This window comes from Aspergillus flavus, chromosome 1 (assembly GCF_009017415.1).
Source record: "Aspergillus flavus chromosome 1, complete sequence".
Taxonomy (NCBI): Eukaryota; Fungi; Ascomycota; class Eurotiomycetes; order Eurotiales; family Aspergillaceae; genus Aspergillus; species Aspergillus flavus.
The window spans coordinates 3560731-3578268 of record NC_092406.1 but is presented as its reverse complement, the minus strand read 5'-3'; the positions used below and the strand labels follow the sequence as shown (position 1 = coordinate 3578268).

The window sequence follows — 17538 nt, the reverse complement described above, 5'->3', positions numbered from 1 at the left end:
CGTGTATGCGGCATTACGAGGACGTGTTTTGGGCGGTGAGGACCCACAACCGTTTTCTTGTTGATATCTAGCCGGAAACGGCTTGGTGTTGAAGTCACGGGTGCCGGACCGGGTGATTCGCCGCGTCTCGTTCGGTATGAAGTCATTGCCAGTAATTTTTCTTTTGATGGAGCGAAACTGACTTCTTGCGCCTGCGAACGACTGGTGTGTTGAAATTGCCAACATGGCACCCATGTCAGAGGAAGACCTAGCATGGTTCAGATCCACCTTTCATCCCATCCCGAAACCTGAGCTTCCCGACGATTGTGTGGAGTATTCGCTCTATCATATCTCCTCCGACCCCTCCCCCGCTATCGTCGACGAAGTCGCAGAAACGAGATCGCGCTTGGTGGAAGTACAACGTACTGCAGCGGAACTTACCAAGGACCTTCTCAAAGACTATATCTGGCAGAGAGAAGGGTTCCGCTTGGAGATTACTAAGGAGGATGGTATGTGATTGCGTCTTTTACAAAGTTTTAGCCGAACCCACAGGGCCATGCTGATTGAGCTGTAACTAGGAATCACCTTTCTGCGCGGACGCACCAATTTCGGCGACTCGATTGAAGATGAATGGGTAGTTGTGTATTTGCTGCGCGAGCTTTCGAGAAAGCATAAGGATATCTGGGTTAAGGTCACAGATGGTGATGGGCAGTTTCTTCTCATCGAAGCCGCAGGCGCACTGCCATCATGGCTGGAGCCCGAAGTCGCGGATAACAGAGTAAGAGGAATATTATTTGTGCGTCCATTGTATGGTGCTAATGATGTCTGCAGGTATGGATACACAGTGGTGAACTTGTTATCATCAAGCCGAAGAACCAAAAGGGCAAAGTGACGGAGAAGCTATCTCTTCCAGATTCGAGGAAAATCATCGTCGAGGAACCTGCGCGGCTCATGCGCTCAGCAATGATCCAGGAAGAGGCGTTCTATCGATTGCGCAATTATCCCCAGCAAATCAGCGAAAACCTTCATTCCGCACTGATTAGGATCCCACGCAAGATCGCCTACTTGTTACACCAAAAGCCCGCATATATCTCATCAGCAGTGGAAGCTTTCTATCTAAGGGACCCAATTGCATTACGACCTCTCCGTGCTAAAGAGCCCGACAGTTTCGTCTTTAAGCCTGAGGATTTCGTGACGGTCAGCGTCCGGTTCACTAGAGTTGGTTATGCCCAGCTCAAAAGCCAGGATTTCCCGGTCCCAAAATCATGGACTGGGGCGTTACCTTCTAAGGATGAACAAAAAGCTTATGACAGGGCAGAATTGGGTATGAAGCTTACCTGTGGGTTTGAAATGCTTCTCGCCGACCCACAAAATCAAGATAAGGCTGTCGTGAGGGAGATAAAAATTGTTCTGGAGGATATTGAAAGCGGAGATGAGAGCCTGCCTACCGATGAGGAAATTTCTACTTGGGATAAAACAGAGGATGACGAAAAGTGGCTGGACATCAGTTTTGATGATCTCGATAGGGAACTCAAGGGGAAAGGAAAGGAGAAGGACGATGGAAAGCTCCCCAAAGGCAGTTTTGGCGACGCCAACGCCCAAGAGAATCTTCAGCGTATCGTTGCACGCTTTGAAGAGTTTCTGAATAACGATTCAGCCGGTCTCGATGGGGCCGACTTTTTTGACGATTATGACTCTGATTCCGACGACGGTGACGATGAAGATGACGATGAAGTGAGCAGTGACGGAGAGGACAAGGAGGCATCCTTTGATGAAGAGGAGTTCTCGAAGATGATGCAAGAAATGATGGGAATGCCATCAGCATCTGGTCCCAAGGGCCCGTCTCGGCCATCGATGCCACGCAATCGAGTGGAAGAACTAGATGATGAATCTGAAGATGATACTGAACAGATACAAGAGCTATCACGGCAGATGGAAGCCGAACTGAGAGGCACGGGTGTACTTAATTTAAACCGCCCGAATAGATCATCTGCAGGTAAGCAAGCATTGTCTGAAGGGAAGTCGGGCGAGGACCATGACGAAGGTGAAGGGGAAATGCCCGACCTTGAGGATGGGGATATCGACATAAATCTCGCAAAAAACCTGCTGGAAGCCCTTCAGAGTCAGGCGGGCGGTGCAGGGCCCGCACGGAATATGTTGTCTATGTTAAACTTGCCTATACCGAAGGATGATCGTGGACGGTGATGGCTATCAGCTCAGCTACGAAACTCATCTCACACAGATAGTCTTTAGCTTCACCCGAGGAACACGATGCTTCCTCCAGGCGACAGTGCGACTGATCAACAGCTCGAATTCTGTCATAAAACACACTGCCTGGTCTGGTAATTAGGAACGTCCATGTTTGAAGGCCTTTTAGTTCCACGTTCTAGTGGATCACCTCTCGGCCGCTTCGGGGGTCTTAGATGCGCAGGGCGTCACTCACCAATATTTGACCGTGGTGCATGCTGTTGGGGCACTTGGCTCCGAGGTGTATGCATTAGGCTCTCTGCGGCCGCGGCGAGGTTGGATAGAACCCTAGAGGGCGTCGTCTTACTATAGGTATATACTGATAGATATATACAACTCAAGATACAAAAGACACAATGATACTTAGGTTGCGATATCCCAAGCAGGGCATCTGCATTCGGGTTATTGCCATTCGTTGATTCAAGTAGAACAATATATATATATATATATATTATATTGCTTCGTGGGGTCATTAGTACGAATGGCAGTTTGATATCGTCCAAACAGGTGGTTAAGTGGAACATATGTCCAACATATAATGTTCCACGGTACTGTACATTTGAAATATAGGCATATATATATAGAGGGACCACGACTCCAAAAATTACCCTAGGATCCCTACCATCCACCAACCGCATACCCCGACCCCTACCGAAAAGGAATGAAATAAAGAAATCTAGGAAGGGTTACAACTCCCCCCCCCCCCAAAACAATAGACTTTAGTATTTCACGGTACTGGTAGATATTTTCTGGTTGGTTGACCCGAACAGGCCTTCCCAGGTACCACTAGGGCTCACCTATCATGTGATATCATCGTGAAGGCCTCTTTCAGTGTTTACTACTCTAGCGATGTGCTGCCATTACTGCTGCAAATTTCATGCCTACCGAGAAGTAAATGAATGATAATCGAGAGAAAGAAAGCAATCTACGAATGAAGACTGCGTGGCGTTTGCCTTATATAGGATAAGCCAGAGCATCAATAGGATGGGGCGACCAATAGTGATGGCATGAAAGAACAGTCAGTCCTGCGAGAGGTTAAGAGACAATGATGAAAGTAATATTCTTGGGCAGGCAAGCAGTCTGTCTCACATTTGACTTCTTCCTTACCATTTACTTGATTAGGTGCTTTGCAGACATTTATACATTGCTTTATGTATTATTCTAGTAAGTAGTTCATAACAGCACCAGTCAGTGTGGCCGAGTGGTTAAGGCGATAGACTAGAAATCTATTGGGTTCGCCCGCACAGGTTCAAATCCTGTCGCTGACGTATCTTTTTTGTTTTTTTTTCTTCTTCGCTTCTGAAGACCCTTTTTAAAAGCGTGGCGGAAGCTAAGTATTGAGTACTTCGTAGTATGGTGGGGCTCGTTTGTAACATGTCCTCGGGGAACGTTCGGACCATGTACAGCTTGCTTCGGGAGGCATATAGTATTTTACATTATTCGTTGTTTTTTCGTTTTTCGCCAGTAAGATAGACAGATCGCCTGTCAGTGATACATTCTCATAATCCACATTAGGCCTTTCCGAATGTCCATAGAGATCACGGGCAGGGTTATTCAGGCACCGCCGAACCACGTTCCGCCACCTCATAACCCTGGAACAACACCCACTAGTCAATCGGATTGCAGAGCAGAATTCAATAGCCCTAAGGAGCTCCCTTTCGAAAATGTGTGGTCGGAGGTTACAGCCGGATCCGGGAAGTGTTGGGTTTGCAGATCTACACAGTACTAATGTTGATGTCTCAACTTTTTGTGGAGTTCAGTCCCTTTTTCTGTTCTCAATCGTGTCACGGGGAAATCACCAGCCATAGCATCACGTGGAGCTTATCTTATCGACGCCTGATATGTAATGGGGTACTTCCCCTCATTCCTTCTTTCCCCTCTCCTCTACCAGACACAAACACAGACGGAACCAGACAGTGTGCTTCACTGCTGGATCTATCTGTCTCCCCTCAGAATAAACTGACTCAAAACGGGCTTGATATCTGTTCATAAGTAGTGTTGATCTTCTGTGCCTTCTCACGAGATAAGCGGCACGCAGCGGTGTCTATCCGGGTGGAGCAAGGTGTCTGATAGTATCAGAAGATCTGTCACAGAAAACTGGCTTTTCTAAAGGACAAGGACGCTTGGCTTGCTTTACAGTAAATTCCTTTCGCCTTTTGCCCGTGATCCTGGAGGTTTCGAGAACATGGCAACCCCCGCCCATTGCTATTACTGCTTTGAGTGCCTCGCCGCCTCGTATAAAGGTCAAGAACACATTAGCCTCGCAGCCGTGGAGGAGCTATGGGAACGATACGAGAAATTTAAGAAAGTTTCCGCTCTCCAGGACAACGATGAGTCGGTTTCTCTGAGGGAGAGTGCCAGTCTTGGCCTGCAGTCTGGAGATGACGATGATGACATAGACGATGTATCCTCTAAACCCAAAAACGGCCCTCAGGGATTGAAGTTACCCAATATCAATCGGCTCCAGAGTCAGATCTTGTCGGACTCGAGCTCCGCTACCACGCCGTCGAGTAATTCCTCGCACTCAGGCCTATCTAGTTCCACCCCTACTACTACCATGACCACTCCAAGCTCACAGTCGCTGCAGTCTGATGCGAGCGGCTGGAGACGTCAAAGGGAAAAAGATCGGCAGTATCCGTTATTCGTAACTTGGAACACTCTTTCCAAGAGCGGCCGTAAGTCACTTCGCGGTTGTATCGGCACTTTCGAGGCGCAGGAGCTTGCTACAGGCTTGGAGTCGTACGCTATCACTTCGTATGTATCCCTGATGTGGGAGCAGACGGATCGTCTCCCACCTAGACGCCTGTTGCTAACACGGTCGTAGTGCGTTCGAAGATAGCCGCTTCACTCCAATTCCAGCCGCCGCTATACCCACCCTGTCATGCTCTCTAACCCTCCTTGGGTCCTTTGAGCCTTGCACTAACGCTCTAGACTGGGTTCTCGGAGTCCATGGAATCCGTATCTCCTTTATTAACCGCGGTCGACGCTACGGTGCAACCTATCTACCGGACGTTCCTGTGGAGCAAGGGTGGACCAAAGAGCAGACATTGAAAAGCTTGATGGAAAAAGCAGGCTGGGATGGGGGTCATGAAAGCATGACCAGGAGATTTCTAAGGGGTAGCAACAGCGGAGGTCACACGTCTGGCTCCAGCAAGCCATGGGAGCAGGTCTCCGACTTCCGAGTAGTCAAGTACCAAGGTTTGAAGGCATCCGCGAGCTACACCGAATGGCAGGAATGGCGGCAGTGGGTTCTCTCCCTGGGGGATGGGAGCGAGAAGCTTTTGAATCCAGCTGTATGAACAAATGTGATGGCCTTGGTTTCTATTCTGCGCATGATATTTTCTAGCCCTTGGCCTGAGGAGCGCATTTGAAGACCATCTATCTATCTGGTTAATGATATGATGGTGTTAATGAAGAGGTGATGGCGTGTTCGGTTTGATAATTTTTAGGGTCTGCATGTTTTATTGATATTTAGGGACATCCCGAAATTGAGGCGTACAACGTCTAATCTCATCCCTCAATTCTTTTGCCGTAGTTGAGATATGCAGTATCTTCTCAAAATCGTCTCTTACAGGACGGATAGTAAGTGTGTCTATGCAGTTGATCATCCTACAAGACAACCATGCACATGAGATGGATCAGGATTAAAGCAGGAACAACAACCGTACCAACCATTTGGATGCTATACTAGCGCCTTACTTCTTGAATGTTGGCCCAATACTGATGTACCTACAATCAAAATAGATGGTGTAGCAAAATGTATATTGTTGCAGGTCTAGAAAATACAGCAACTAAAGCCGTAAGCGCGTCAAGGTGACTACCAGCAACGTTGAGCACATATCCTGATACTTAGCATGGATCTGAATCAAGCACCTCTTGGGATACTCATCAGCTCTTGAAAGGGTCCTGGTGTGACTCTCACTATCCACCAGCACGAGCAGATACATCACATCAGTGAGCAGTGGTGGGTATGCTTAAGAGTCTTTATTTGGTTCTGAACTCGCCTCATCTCCGCCTTGTGAAGTTTCTGCTGCTCTTCTGCAATCCGCTCCTGCTGTTGCATCATTTCCTCATAGGCAACCTGAAGTTGATGGGCGATTTCACTATTCTTTTCCACCCGAAGAGTTTCCTTGAGCTCTGCATTCTCCTCGGCATGTTTCCGTCCCATCTTCCGCAATTCCGCACTAACCACTTGCCCAGCCCCTGTTTGCTCCAAACTCTTCCCAGCCTTCAACTCCCGCAGAATCTCCAACTCCACAGGCGGCTACCTCAGCAAACTCTGAACAATCCGCCGACCATCAGCCTCCACATCAAGCAAAGCCTCATGTCTCGCCCCCGCAGCAATCATGCCTCCCCAGAACCTATCCTTCTCCAGCAGCTCTCGCAGCTGCGAAACTCCTTCGTCTTTAGTTACAGAGTTCCAGCGCGTCGTCACCAGAACCACATTCGCCATGTCATTCTCCCCAAAGAGACTCTGGAACATGCGGATGTTCTTCAACGCACTTCCTTGCATCCGCACATCGCTGATCCGGTGCAGGTATAGGAGCCCCGTCAAGTGGATATTGGTCCCTTCTTCACCTTGCAAGTATGTTATGCTATCGTCTTGAGGATCTCCGTGTCGGAGAGGTCTGTGTCGTCGAAACCAGGCGTGTATCGATCAGATGCACCCTTTGTCCGTTGATGAATGTTTCACCTACGTTGATGTCCTTCGTGCCTGGGTTTGACGGTGTTAGTAACTGTAGGTCCCCATTTCTTGATGTGGGTAAACATACAAGAACTGAGACCATGTCCAACGGTCAGGTTGTCACCTGTTAACGCGGTAATGAAAGTTGTCTTCCCAACGCCCGTCATGCCCATGACGGCCACATACTTGATTTGAGTACTCAGTTCATGCTGGGGCATAGAGTAAAGGAAGTCCGACATGGTGATGGTCTGATAGATACACAGTCCAAGAAAGAGAAGACCAAGACGTTACTTCAGGAAAAGGACAGAAACGAAGAAAATGTAAGTGTTAAGAAAAAGGAGTCCACAAGTCTACGATTTCGCAGAGATATCAAACACCACCACGACATAAACATGATGAAACTTCCCATTACCTCATAGCTGTCTGGATGAGGTGAAAGAGAAAACGAATATGACACATATCCATTCTCTATCTATGGATGGACAACCATGATCCTACGGAAAGCGTCAGGCTGTACCCTTCTACCTAGCCAGGCAGTAACACTGCCTATCCTCAATATCTCGGGATTATGTGTATCTTCTGAGAAATACAGCTTCTACTTGCTCGGTTTCTGAATAAAACCGTATTATCTGGTCTTGCAGTTCGCCATACTTGTAAATTATATAAAGGCGAGGCAAATCTGAGCTGATCTTAGGCACGCAAGTTCTTCGTTTGGGGCTCGACAATAGTGTTTCATGCTAGTTGATTGTTTTTGTACAGATCATCTCTTGGGAGCAATCTGGGCTTGATGTATTTGCAATGCATGGATTATATTTAGGTGGATGCACGATGAGTGCTACTAAACTACCGATTCCTTATATCAATTCTCACTCGGCGCTATACTCTTCAGGGAAGAAACAGCCCGGTAGGTACTGATACAGGCCAAGCTCTGTGTATTGCAAAAGTAGCTAGTATACTGCTAGTAGTCTTGGTCTACTTCTGAGTCTTTAACGTACTTCCCCTAATTTGCTCCGACATCACACGGTCGATTATTGCATTACTGTATAGTTCCGTTAATAGATACAATGAAAAGATATGAGATTTCCTCTATACATTGATTTTATTCCAAAATTATGGAGAGCTCCCGCAGCAGCCATATATAAATATATATACCGCAAATGCTTTACAAACCAACTAATCAAGGCATTGCCATGCATTGACATAAACAATTATCAGAGCTCAAGCAATGGGCATATATAGACCTTTCCACCCTCATAAGCAATAGCAGCAAAACCCGCCAAGCAAGAGACAAAACTGTATAAGACACGGAACGGAGCAATCGAAAAACGGAAAACCTGATTATAAGCAAAAAAAATGGGTAGAGATCTTGGCATATATATCATCAGATTCGTTTTTCTCATCATTTCTTCGCATTTCTACTCCACAGTCCGGCTACCATCTGTTTCACTCTCTGCTCCTGTGCCCGGATCTGTTCTTCCGTCTGGCCGCGCGCATCGCTGCGGCTGTCGAGGTCCATCTGTCCGTCGTGGTGTGATGTTTCCTCGACGACATGGTTGCCGTTGACCCTTTCCGGTTTCGGGTCTACGCTCATCACCCCGTCCATCATCAGGCCGCCACCTTCGCGGAGCTTGTTGATCGCACGGACGGTATCGATGGCCTTGTGAAGTGTCCGACGGGCGTTGAAGTTCTTCTTGACGGTCGGGAGCAAGTCTTGACCGGACTGATCGGCGTATGGGTCGTAGGGCGGGTTGACCCAGAGGTGTTGGAGGGCTTCGTGGGCGGTCATGCGCGCTTCGGGATCCACGGTCAGACACCGTTTGATGAAATCCCGGGCGTGCTGCGAGACACCCCGCCAATATTCAAGCGGAGTAAAAGAATAGTCAGCTGCAAGGATGGCCTGCATCTCTTCCAGGTTGGAGTCGCGGTCAAAGGGGGTGTAGCCGCAGAGTAAGAAGTAGGTGATGACACCGATGGCCCAGATATCCCTGTTGCATTGTGTCAGACGTATTGTTGAAAACCGAGAATTTGGTCTATTCAAGCAGCTGGGATGGATAGGCACTCCGTGGAGACATACACTGGCTTTCCGTGGCCGCTCTTTTTGAAAATCTCGGGCGCCATGTACCCGGGTGTACCGCATGTTGTAGTGAGAACATGGAACTGTTCTTCGTCCATGATCCTAGACAAGCCAAAGTCGGCAATCAAAAGATCCGCATTGTCCTCCGGGGTGCGAAATAGCAGATTCTCGGGCTTCAAGTCACGGTGCACGATACCGTGATCATGTAAGTAGGCCACAGCCGACAGAATGGCGCGGATAAGATCCGCAGCATCTGATTCGAAGTAGCTGCCTTTACGACAGATACGGTCGAACAACTCGCCACCCAGTGCAAGATCGGTGACCAGATATACTGCATAACAGGGACGGTTAACCTGGATCACTAGTCACAGGCCATGGTCCGGGAAGGGACATACAGTTATTCATAGTTTCAAAGTAATCGACCAAGGTCAAAATGTTCTGATGACCCATTGACACTTTCTTGAGTATAGCGATCTCGTTGCGAACCTACAATCATAGTCAACACACATCGCCAGCGACCGTATATCTTCCGGGACTTTTCCTAGTAGACACCCATACCATGTGTTCGCGCCCCGCCATAAGTCGCTTATTGATCACCTTCGCGGCATAATACCGGCCCGTGTCGATGTGTACGCACTCCTTCACAACGGAGTAAGATCCGGCGCCTAGGGTCTTCCCCGTCTTGTACCGACAAGGCTGGACCTTGGGACGCTGGGCCTGGGCCTGAGCCTGAGCCTGGGCTTGTGCTTGGGATGCCATTTAAGGAGAGAAATAAAGTATCCAACCGGGGAGTCCTTCGTAGTCGAAAGAAGTAGTTTGGTCTCCGCGCGATGGAGCAGAAAAGGATGGGACGCGCTTCGTGAGCCTGCACTGTTGACTATATCGTCAGCAAGAGACTGTCAAACTGTAGGGTGACCCGACCCCTTATAGTCAAATTGGCTGCAGATATGTCCGCTTGGCAAGAGAACCCACCGGTTTGAGAGGTTCACCGGTCGCAGGGACGGTGGGATGGGTCTGTCGCACTTGCGGTGAAATCGTCGCGGAAATCAATGGCGGGGTTAATTAATTGGTTGGAACGCTGTTTCGATAACCGTCGCCGCTGATAAAACGTTAGGGTGGGGGCTTGACTGATATAAAACGATGGATCTCCGCAAGTATAAATACCAAGACTATCATGAACAAAGAACTCTTGGAGGTGACGGAGGACTAGGAGAGGATCTGAACACTGTGGAGACAGAAGAGAAAATGAGTGATTTCTTCGTGACGGCCGGTTCCAACCTTATTCAATAGATTGACAGGTCAAATAAGTTCACCATTTTTGGGTTTTGTAACATTCCATGACATTACAGACGCATACATACGCTGATGGATATACTATACAATAAAACCCTCCCAGATTAAGATCCCCCCCAGCATCCCAAACGCCGTGTATAGTACTTAAAAATGATTGTTCCGTCCTTCTTACTCCCATGTACACATATGTACCGACCAAAAGTCATGAAAGCAGATAAAAAGAAAAGAAAAAAAAAAAAAAAAGACGCACGAATTCGATCATATCTGTTCTAGAACTCCTTCCACAACATTCTCCAAAAGCTTAAGCCCATGAAACTTCGCGACACTGTTGAGGACTCGCAGTTTCTTTTCCGCTTCTGCACGGTCCATGGTTTCCACCCATTTGCCACTGCACGAACAATGCTCCATGAACTCGCTAACCTTCAGCCCTCCACATTTGGAGCATTTTAAATCCTGTGTCTGCCAGCCAACGATCAGTCCATGGACCTGGCCGATAAGGATCTCTTCCTGAGCCAGTCTATCATATTCTGTCTGACAGAAAGGACAGCGCCAGGGCTTCGTCACGGCCTTGCTTGGGTCAGATCCGGGATCCGGGAGGACATCTTCATCGCGGCACAGGTCTAGATCTCGAATCAAGCAGCAAGCGCTGCAGGTAAGCTCGGGAAGTTTCAGGCTGGCAGCCGGGTTCTCAAATCGACCCTCTTTACTGAACTCTCGCACCTCAAACATGGCCAGGAGTTCGCGACGTAGAAGTCGATTCTCCAAACTCGTCGTCTTGGAAAGACTAAGGACCTGCATCAACATTTTGACCAATTCTAATACGGGGTTGCGCTTCTCCTCGTTAGGGTCCGACAAGACTCCAGGAAGGACGGGGAAAAGGTAGTCTGATGCAAGTTCGGGGTGTAGCATTTCCTCGCGCTGACGGCGAATGAGACCAGAGATTTGCTTCTTCAAGGGCTTCGAGAATTTCTCCGCGAGGACGGCAGATACTTCATCGTCGTCCTCGTCGGTCGGGCGCCCGATTGGGATTTGCGTCATTCGGGGAGTGGACGAGTCGGCTGATTCAGGGTGTTTGACACCGTGCATCAAGTCGATATATTCAACCACCCAATCATGAAAGATGGTCTGCATTGGGCCCGGGAGGAAACGGCTGAGCTGCCAATGCATGACAGTTTCCAGTTCCTGTTCATCTGATCCGACTACCTCCCGACAGCCTTTTCCGCCGTAGTTGTACTCATCATACCAGATCAGGTAATCCCAGTATTCCTTGATTTCGAGATCAATGAAATGGAAAGACGGGTTGGCACGGATCGACTTTAATACGTATTGACTGTATGCGTAGGCATTTCCGACTTCGGCCTTGGTTGTCTGAAGCAAGAGGCGCGTGGAGCTAGCGAAGATAATATTAGACCCTACGCGTCTAAACTCAGCCATTAGTCGCTGAAACGACTTCCTGGACAACATGCGCACGTAGTTGTGTAGAGACCGATCGTAAAGACACGAGACCGGGCTCTCTACCCAGCGAATCAGGTGCTGCACCATGATATCTGCCATATTGTTTCCTTCGCAGGCCTCAGTCCACCAGTGTTTCACCATCTCCCGTAGTACAATCGCACCCGCTGAAGCGAACGCCTTCTCCGAATAAAGGACGCCGGAACCATTCGAATCAGCTGAAGGTTCGGATGATGCCAGAAGTGTATCAGCGCCTTCCATTTCGTTAATAATCGAGGATGTCAGGATAGTATTAATGGCAAGATTGCGAACTTCAAGCTCGATACACACGGTGGTGTAAGCGCTTGGAACATTGACAGATGGCATGGACACCTTCTCTAGAGGGCCCGTTATGTCGTCCTTCTCGTACCCTGCATGATCAGGCCTTGGACCGGAAGACCACCAGAGGACGACGTTGTTCTGTTGAAGGCGCCTGGCATATGATATGTCAATAAGATACCGTGGGTCGTCACTTTCTAAGTTGCAGAGGGGAACGTCGCCGTATCTTGCCAACATAGTCAGATGCTGGATCCAAGCCGATAGATACAGGTAGTGTGTAACAAGTCGTCTTGCAATGAATGCCTGCCAGCCTAGAGGGGGTAGATCCATATCAGATACTTCTGGTTTCACCGACATGATTGGATACTCCCTGAGCATGGGGATGTCGTGGCACAGGCGACTTCTTTGCTGCGATTGTATGACAAGAACAGTTGGCTGGGTTTCTTCGCTTCTAAATTTCTTGATCAAGTCGCCGACCTCTAGATATGCCTTTCTTCTGGTCGTGACTTGCATTGTTCGGAAGTGAATCTTCTCCTGGTATTCGAAGGCATTTTGAGGCTCATCTCCGGAAGCGTTCTGCTTCCGTCGCATAAGAAGATCTGTATATATCTTGTCGACGTTTGGAAGGCCCTGGACGTCCCTCGTGCGGTTCAAGATAACAACATGCGCCTCACTCTTTGTTGTGGAGAAAAGGGCGAAGATCTGCCTATCACCGGAAGCAACATGGTACAAGTAGTGATAGACCAACGGCGAGTCCATGAGATAAGGCTGCTCTGAGGATGTACGGCATAGAGTCGACAGGTCAAATCCACTGTCTAATCCTTCTCCCAGAACACCTCGCTGTTCCTCGTCGAAAGTACATATACTACCAAGTTTCAGAATAGCACGTACATTTAGAGGAATGCTCTTCTCATAGACACCTTCGATGCTCGGGTGTTGTAGAAGTGTATCCATTTTATCAGCCTCACGCAAATAGGTCTCCTCAGACAAGGTCAATTTAAACAGATGCACCGAAGGGTGCCCGTTCGGTAAAGTGTGATTGACTTTCTCGACCTCACAGTCTGGAACATCAACATCAGGGAGAGACTCTCGTTTCAGATTGATGTACATCTGCCGGGGAACCTTGACTGTGAGAGTGTGAATCTTTTTATCAATCAAGACAAAAGCTCGAACGATGCCTGGCCTTGTCGTTTCAGAGAGCTGCAAAACTTGCCAGGTACTGATATAAAGAAGCTCAGCCTGGTTTCTGAAAAGGTGGCTCAAAGAGTCATTAGCAATATTTGTCCTTTCGCCGAAAAGCTGGCGGCGGCGGATGCGTGCTTGCTTCTGGATTTTCCACTTTTGCTTTTGATATTTCAAGAATCCAACATAGTCATCTGCCATTGGCGGCATCCTTGATGGCAGGCTAGCAAAAGGGTCGAGAGAAGTTTTCGTAGGACCTTCGGGAAGCTTTCTTTTCTGCGATGTCTTACTGTTGGGGGAGGACTTCAACTTCTCAGTTGAGCTTGCAATTACCTCACCAATATCACCGGCGTGTTGCACACGATGGTCGAGTATGTTCGTCGAGATGTCTGTCAGTGGGTTTTTCTCGCTCTTCGCAAATACGTCTGTCATCTTAATTTGCTTGAACTTGTCATCCTTCACATTGATCCGCCTCTGCAGCCAATCTGGGTGAGCGACTCGAGGCACTGGGTTGCGGACCTTCTGAAGAGCAGCAGGGATTGTGATAAGTTTTTGCACGACAGATCCCAATCGCTCTAGATAATAATCCCAGTCGATCACAGTTCGAGGATCACAATCACCAGGATCATCTTTCAACCACTTCCGCAAGAAAAACCGTTTCACATTCTCCTCAGCCGAGAAGATCGCTACTGGAATAGCTCTCTCTGTAACAGGTGTATTTCTTGGCCTTGCAGATATGATGTATTTGCAGTTGAGACCTTTGTCTTTGACCATTTGCTCTCCCAAGAACTCTGCTAGACGGCGTGCTGTAGTGATAGATGTGGACTTTTGGCTACCGTATTCTTCCAGGGTCTTCGTCATACTTCTGTTCTCGGAAATGAGTTCGATCAATTCCTCATCGGCTAATGTAGCTCCATGTTCATATAGCACATCCAGCCATCTGTCAGCTACTCGGGCTACAGCGGCATATGTTTCTTCAAGCGACGTTCCTTCTAAGAAGAACTTGAAGATTTGAGTCTGGAAAATCTTAATCAGCTTCAACTCTCCTCTCCGCTTGACTTCGAATCCCTTCAATTCAGCCAAAGACCCATCATGATTGAAAACAGCATAGCGCTTCTTCAAGTTCTTGTCCTCTTCTTTCGAGGTTGGCAGAATCATTGCTTTATACGGCCCATCAACCTCGAAGAAAATGGAGTTGTCGCTATGCGTCTCGTATCTGAAGGTCTTTGGATCGACAAGGGTTTGGTACTGGTGATTCGTATAACTTCCATGGACAAGGTGATTCAGCATAACACATGGATAAGAAATCCCTAGCTTCTTCCCATTCTTCAGAGTGAAGGAAAAGTTTTCGGGGAAGGATCCAGGAAGCATACACCAGATACCGTCTGTGTCAAGCTCCAGTGGACGACCGATACGTTCGACTAGCTCTCTTGCCATCTGAATGATTCGAGCACCTGTCAAACACGTCACGCCAGCCATTTCCAGTGAATACCATCGAGACCCCTTTCTCATGACGTAACCATAGAAACTGTTTAGGATGACTTTATGGGCAAGCTGCAGCGAGTCGAACAAAATAATCATCTTCTTTGCTTCTTCAATGTCCGCCGCCGAAGCACCTGACGATTTGAGAGAATCAGTCTTGTTTTTCCAAACTTTCTGCTTGCCTTTGAAATCATATCGGCGATCTCGGAAGTTGCGGACCGTGTTCACGTAGAATGGATTCTCTCGTTGGCAGATAATAGCCTCTCGGACTATTGTCTTGCTGTCATGAATTTTGTGATAAATCTTCTTACTGTAGTCCTGAAGCCTCTTTTTGACTATGGCGGATTGTTCTTCGGCGCTCATATCGCTAAACAACCTCATCGGACTGTTTTTTGTCTTGCCTGGGAATCTTTCGTTTGCAACCGCTTGTCGAACCATGTTATATTCATCACGTTTAGCAGGAAGAAATTCGCCTCTCCATGCCCACGGCATTCGTCTATCACAGGTTTTGCCAGGTCGGTTGAAGTCGCAGGCAGCGCAGTTGGATTCCTGGATCATGGCGTCTGGCTGTAGTCGATTTGTGGTGATGATATTCGGGTACATGGAAGCAACATCCAAATGGTAGATGAAAGGATTCTCGTCCCTGTTTGGATTTTCTTTTAGAGCGATTAGAAGCTTGGAGATCTGTCCCTTGACTTCCTCGTAGTTGACAACGTCATCCAATGACTTTTTCTCTTCCACTTCAATGCTGAATTTCAAAGCCGCATCTAAATCCCGAAGAAGCTCGTCGATGGCAGTAGGATCAATCTTGAATGTAACGGGGATATCACTTCGAAACACACCAGCCTCAATACTTTCCACGTGTCCACCAACATATGTCTCTGACTCCAGCAGATGGCCTTCATAGAAAGCCTCTGGGGGTTCCTTGTGCTTGTTAGGCAGAACGATTTCGCCCTGATATGCTTGAACCATCAGTAGCATCTCACAAAGTGTACCTGTTCCTTTCCGCAGGGTGTCATCGGGATTAAGGGGGACAATTGTACAAAGCGAGAAGATGAAAGGATGGACGTATTTCATATACAAGTAATATGTGGCGACGGCATCGGACACCGAATATTCAGCTAGTGTTTGAGGGCGTTCACTTGCGTACGGAGTCATGAGTTCCGGGTCAAGTTCATCAGGGTCATATCCGAGCTTTGCAACAGTGACAGCTTTCAAACCACGACTTCCCTGAGGGAGGTAACTATCACGGTTGACCCAAGCAAAGCAATCCATATGCACACAGTGATCGCTCTGATAAATGTCCTCACTGTTTTTACGAAATCCAATCTCCGTATACATGTCGATCCCAAGGACACTTGCTCTCGCTTCAACAAACGGCCAATCAAAAAAGTCACCGTTATATGTAGCGATAACAGTTGGTTTGGCCTCTTTTATGTGCCCAAAGAACCGTTCTAGAACACTCCTTTCATCGGGCTCGTTGAAAATCATAAAAGGACCATAGTATTCGGGCTTGGGCGTGTACTCGAAATCGTTGATATCTTCAGAAACTATCTCCCGATTCGTAATCAAGAAACCTTGCCCGTCAATCATGTACGAAATCATCATAATTTGGTCGATGACAGAGTCAGGGAATTTCAGCGGCAGTTTAGTTGTTTCAATATCAAAAGCAAGAACAACTGGGTCAGGACGTTGGACTCGTTCCTCTATGCAGGTCAATGAGATCACACCGTGTTTTGCCTCTACAGTGTACCATTTTCCTATACGGATATCTGCAAGATGTTTTGTCAGTCAGGTAATCCACATCATAGGAGGGAGTCCCCCACCTTTGTCAATCGCCACTCTAACATGGTAAGGAACGTCATATTCCCGAATATCAATTATAAAATCACTCGCTTCCATAGTTCCATTAGATCGTGACTCATTAATTATTTCGTCGTCAAAGAGATCAAAGCCAGCATTTGCGCTTAAGAAATGAGTTAGCTCCTAACCAATCCAGATAGTATTCACCTAAGTCCAACAAACCTTGAAATCTCCACGTAAGTATCCATCACATTCACATTTTTCTTGTTCTTTTCCGCCAGTGGTAGAAGTGTCCTTCGAACTTCCAACAGATGGCTCACATTTGCAAAGTACATTTGAAGGAAAGTCCTCCGGTGTCCGAGCAAATGGTTCGGTAGCTTGAGATCTTCTTTCTCTACTCTCGTGACCTTTTTGATAAGCCCTTCGAACATTCTTCGACACCATTCTTCAACTTCAGCCTCGTGTCCCTTCTTCACTGCGATGAGGAAATATGGGTCGTATTCAACCGTTGCCTTGAAACTTCCGCCGTTGTCTTCAAGAAAGTAATAGTCCACACCGGCGCGTCCTCCGGGTATATTCGGATCCTCTACTGAAGTACTATGCATGTTGGTAAGCCAGCCGACCCTTTTCTCACCGGACTCAAAGCGCGGAAATCCCAAGGATTCGTCGATGCTGTTCGCCAGCCGAATCGCCTCGAATTTCTCATCTTGGGATGTGGCTTCTGTCGATCGAAGAGAAGAAAATTCGATGGTCTTTGTCCGTTTCGGCTTGAAAGATGCAGCGTTCGACCGAAACTTGTTTCCGTACTTGCTGGGTTTCCTTATAGGCATTGCGACGACACGCCCGCTGGCTAGGGCTGGATCACTGTGGGATATGTGAAAGTTGGTTAAGCATGGAACGCAAACGTTAAGTATTAGTTATTAGTAGAACACAGAATGGGCATGTTTGGTTCCTGCCAAATTGTACACTCAATAGAAATTGATCAAAGCTTGAAGGCCTAGTGTACACAATCTTGTTAACTTAG

General features: G+C 47.7%; 5 protein-coding genes and 1 non-coding gene across 6 annotated transcripts; 3 read left to right on the top strand and 3 right to left on the bottom strand.

Moving 5' to 3' along the window:
* Positions 1-109: 109 nt before the first annotated feature.
* Positions 110-3268, top strand: F9C07_2279576 (SGT1 protein-domain-containing protein). The gene is made up of 3 exons (XM_041288266.2): positions 110-488; positions 558-757; positions 811-3268. The coding sequence occupies exons 1-3, from the start codon at positions 224-226 to the stop codon at positions 2182-2184; spliced, it is 1839 nt and encodes a 612-aa protein (XP_041140671.1). The 5' UTR covers positions 110-223; the 3' UTR covers positions 2185-3268.
* Positions 3269-3413: 145 nt separating this feature from the next.
* F9C07_t67 lies at positions 3414-3494 on the top strand. The gene has a single exon. It is a non-coding gene; the product is annotated as a tRNA-Ser (tRNA).
* A 917-nt stretch (positions 3495-4411) lies between these two features.
* F9C07_1314 (AMMECR1 family protein) lies at positions 4412-5525 on the top strand (the record flags this gene model as incomplete). Its single annotated transcript, XM_041288267.2, has 2 exons — positions 4412-4980; positions 5051-5525. 2 exons carry the CDS (start codon positions 4412-4414, stop codon positions 5523-5525), a joined length of 1044 nt encoding a protein of 347 aa, XP_041140672.2.
* Positions 5526-6172: 647 nt separating this feature from the next.
* Positions 6173-7149, bottom strand: F9C07_2228108 (uncharacterized protein; the record flags this gene model as incomplete). Its single annotated transcript, XM_071509813.1, has 4 exons — positions 6173-6478; positions 6536-6804; positions 6920-6940; positions 6999-7149. 4 exons carry the CDS (start codon positions 7147-7149, stop codon positions 6173-6175), a joined length of 747 nt encoding a protein of 248 aa, XP_071365830.1.
* A 1160-nt stretch (positions 7150-8309) lies between these two features.
* On the bottom strand, positions 8310-9743 carry F9C07_1311 (putative calcium/calmodulin dependent protein kinase; the record flags this gene model as incomplete). The annotated part of the gene is made up of 4 exons (XM_071507947.1): positions 8310-8895; positions 8985-9315; positions 9380-9470; positions 9492-9743. The coding sequence occupies 4 exons, from the start codon at positions 9741-9743 to the stop codon at positions 8310-8312; spliced, it is 1260 nt and encodes a 419-aa protein (XP_071365829.1).
* A 792-nt stretch (positions 9744-10535) lies between these two features.
* On the bottom strand, positions 10536-17344 carry F9C07_1310 (DNA polymerase epsilon catalytic subunit A; the record flags this gene model as incomplete). Its single annotated transcript, XM_071507945.1, has 3 exons — positions 10536-16483; positions 16538-16677; positions 16737-17344. 3 exons carry the CDS (start codon positions 17342-17344, stop codon positions 10536-10538), a joined length of 6696 nt encoding a protein of 2231 aa, XP_071365828.1.
* Positions 17345-17538: the final 194 nt, after the last annotated feature.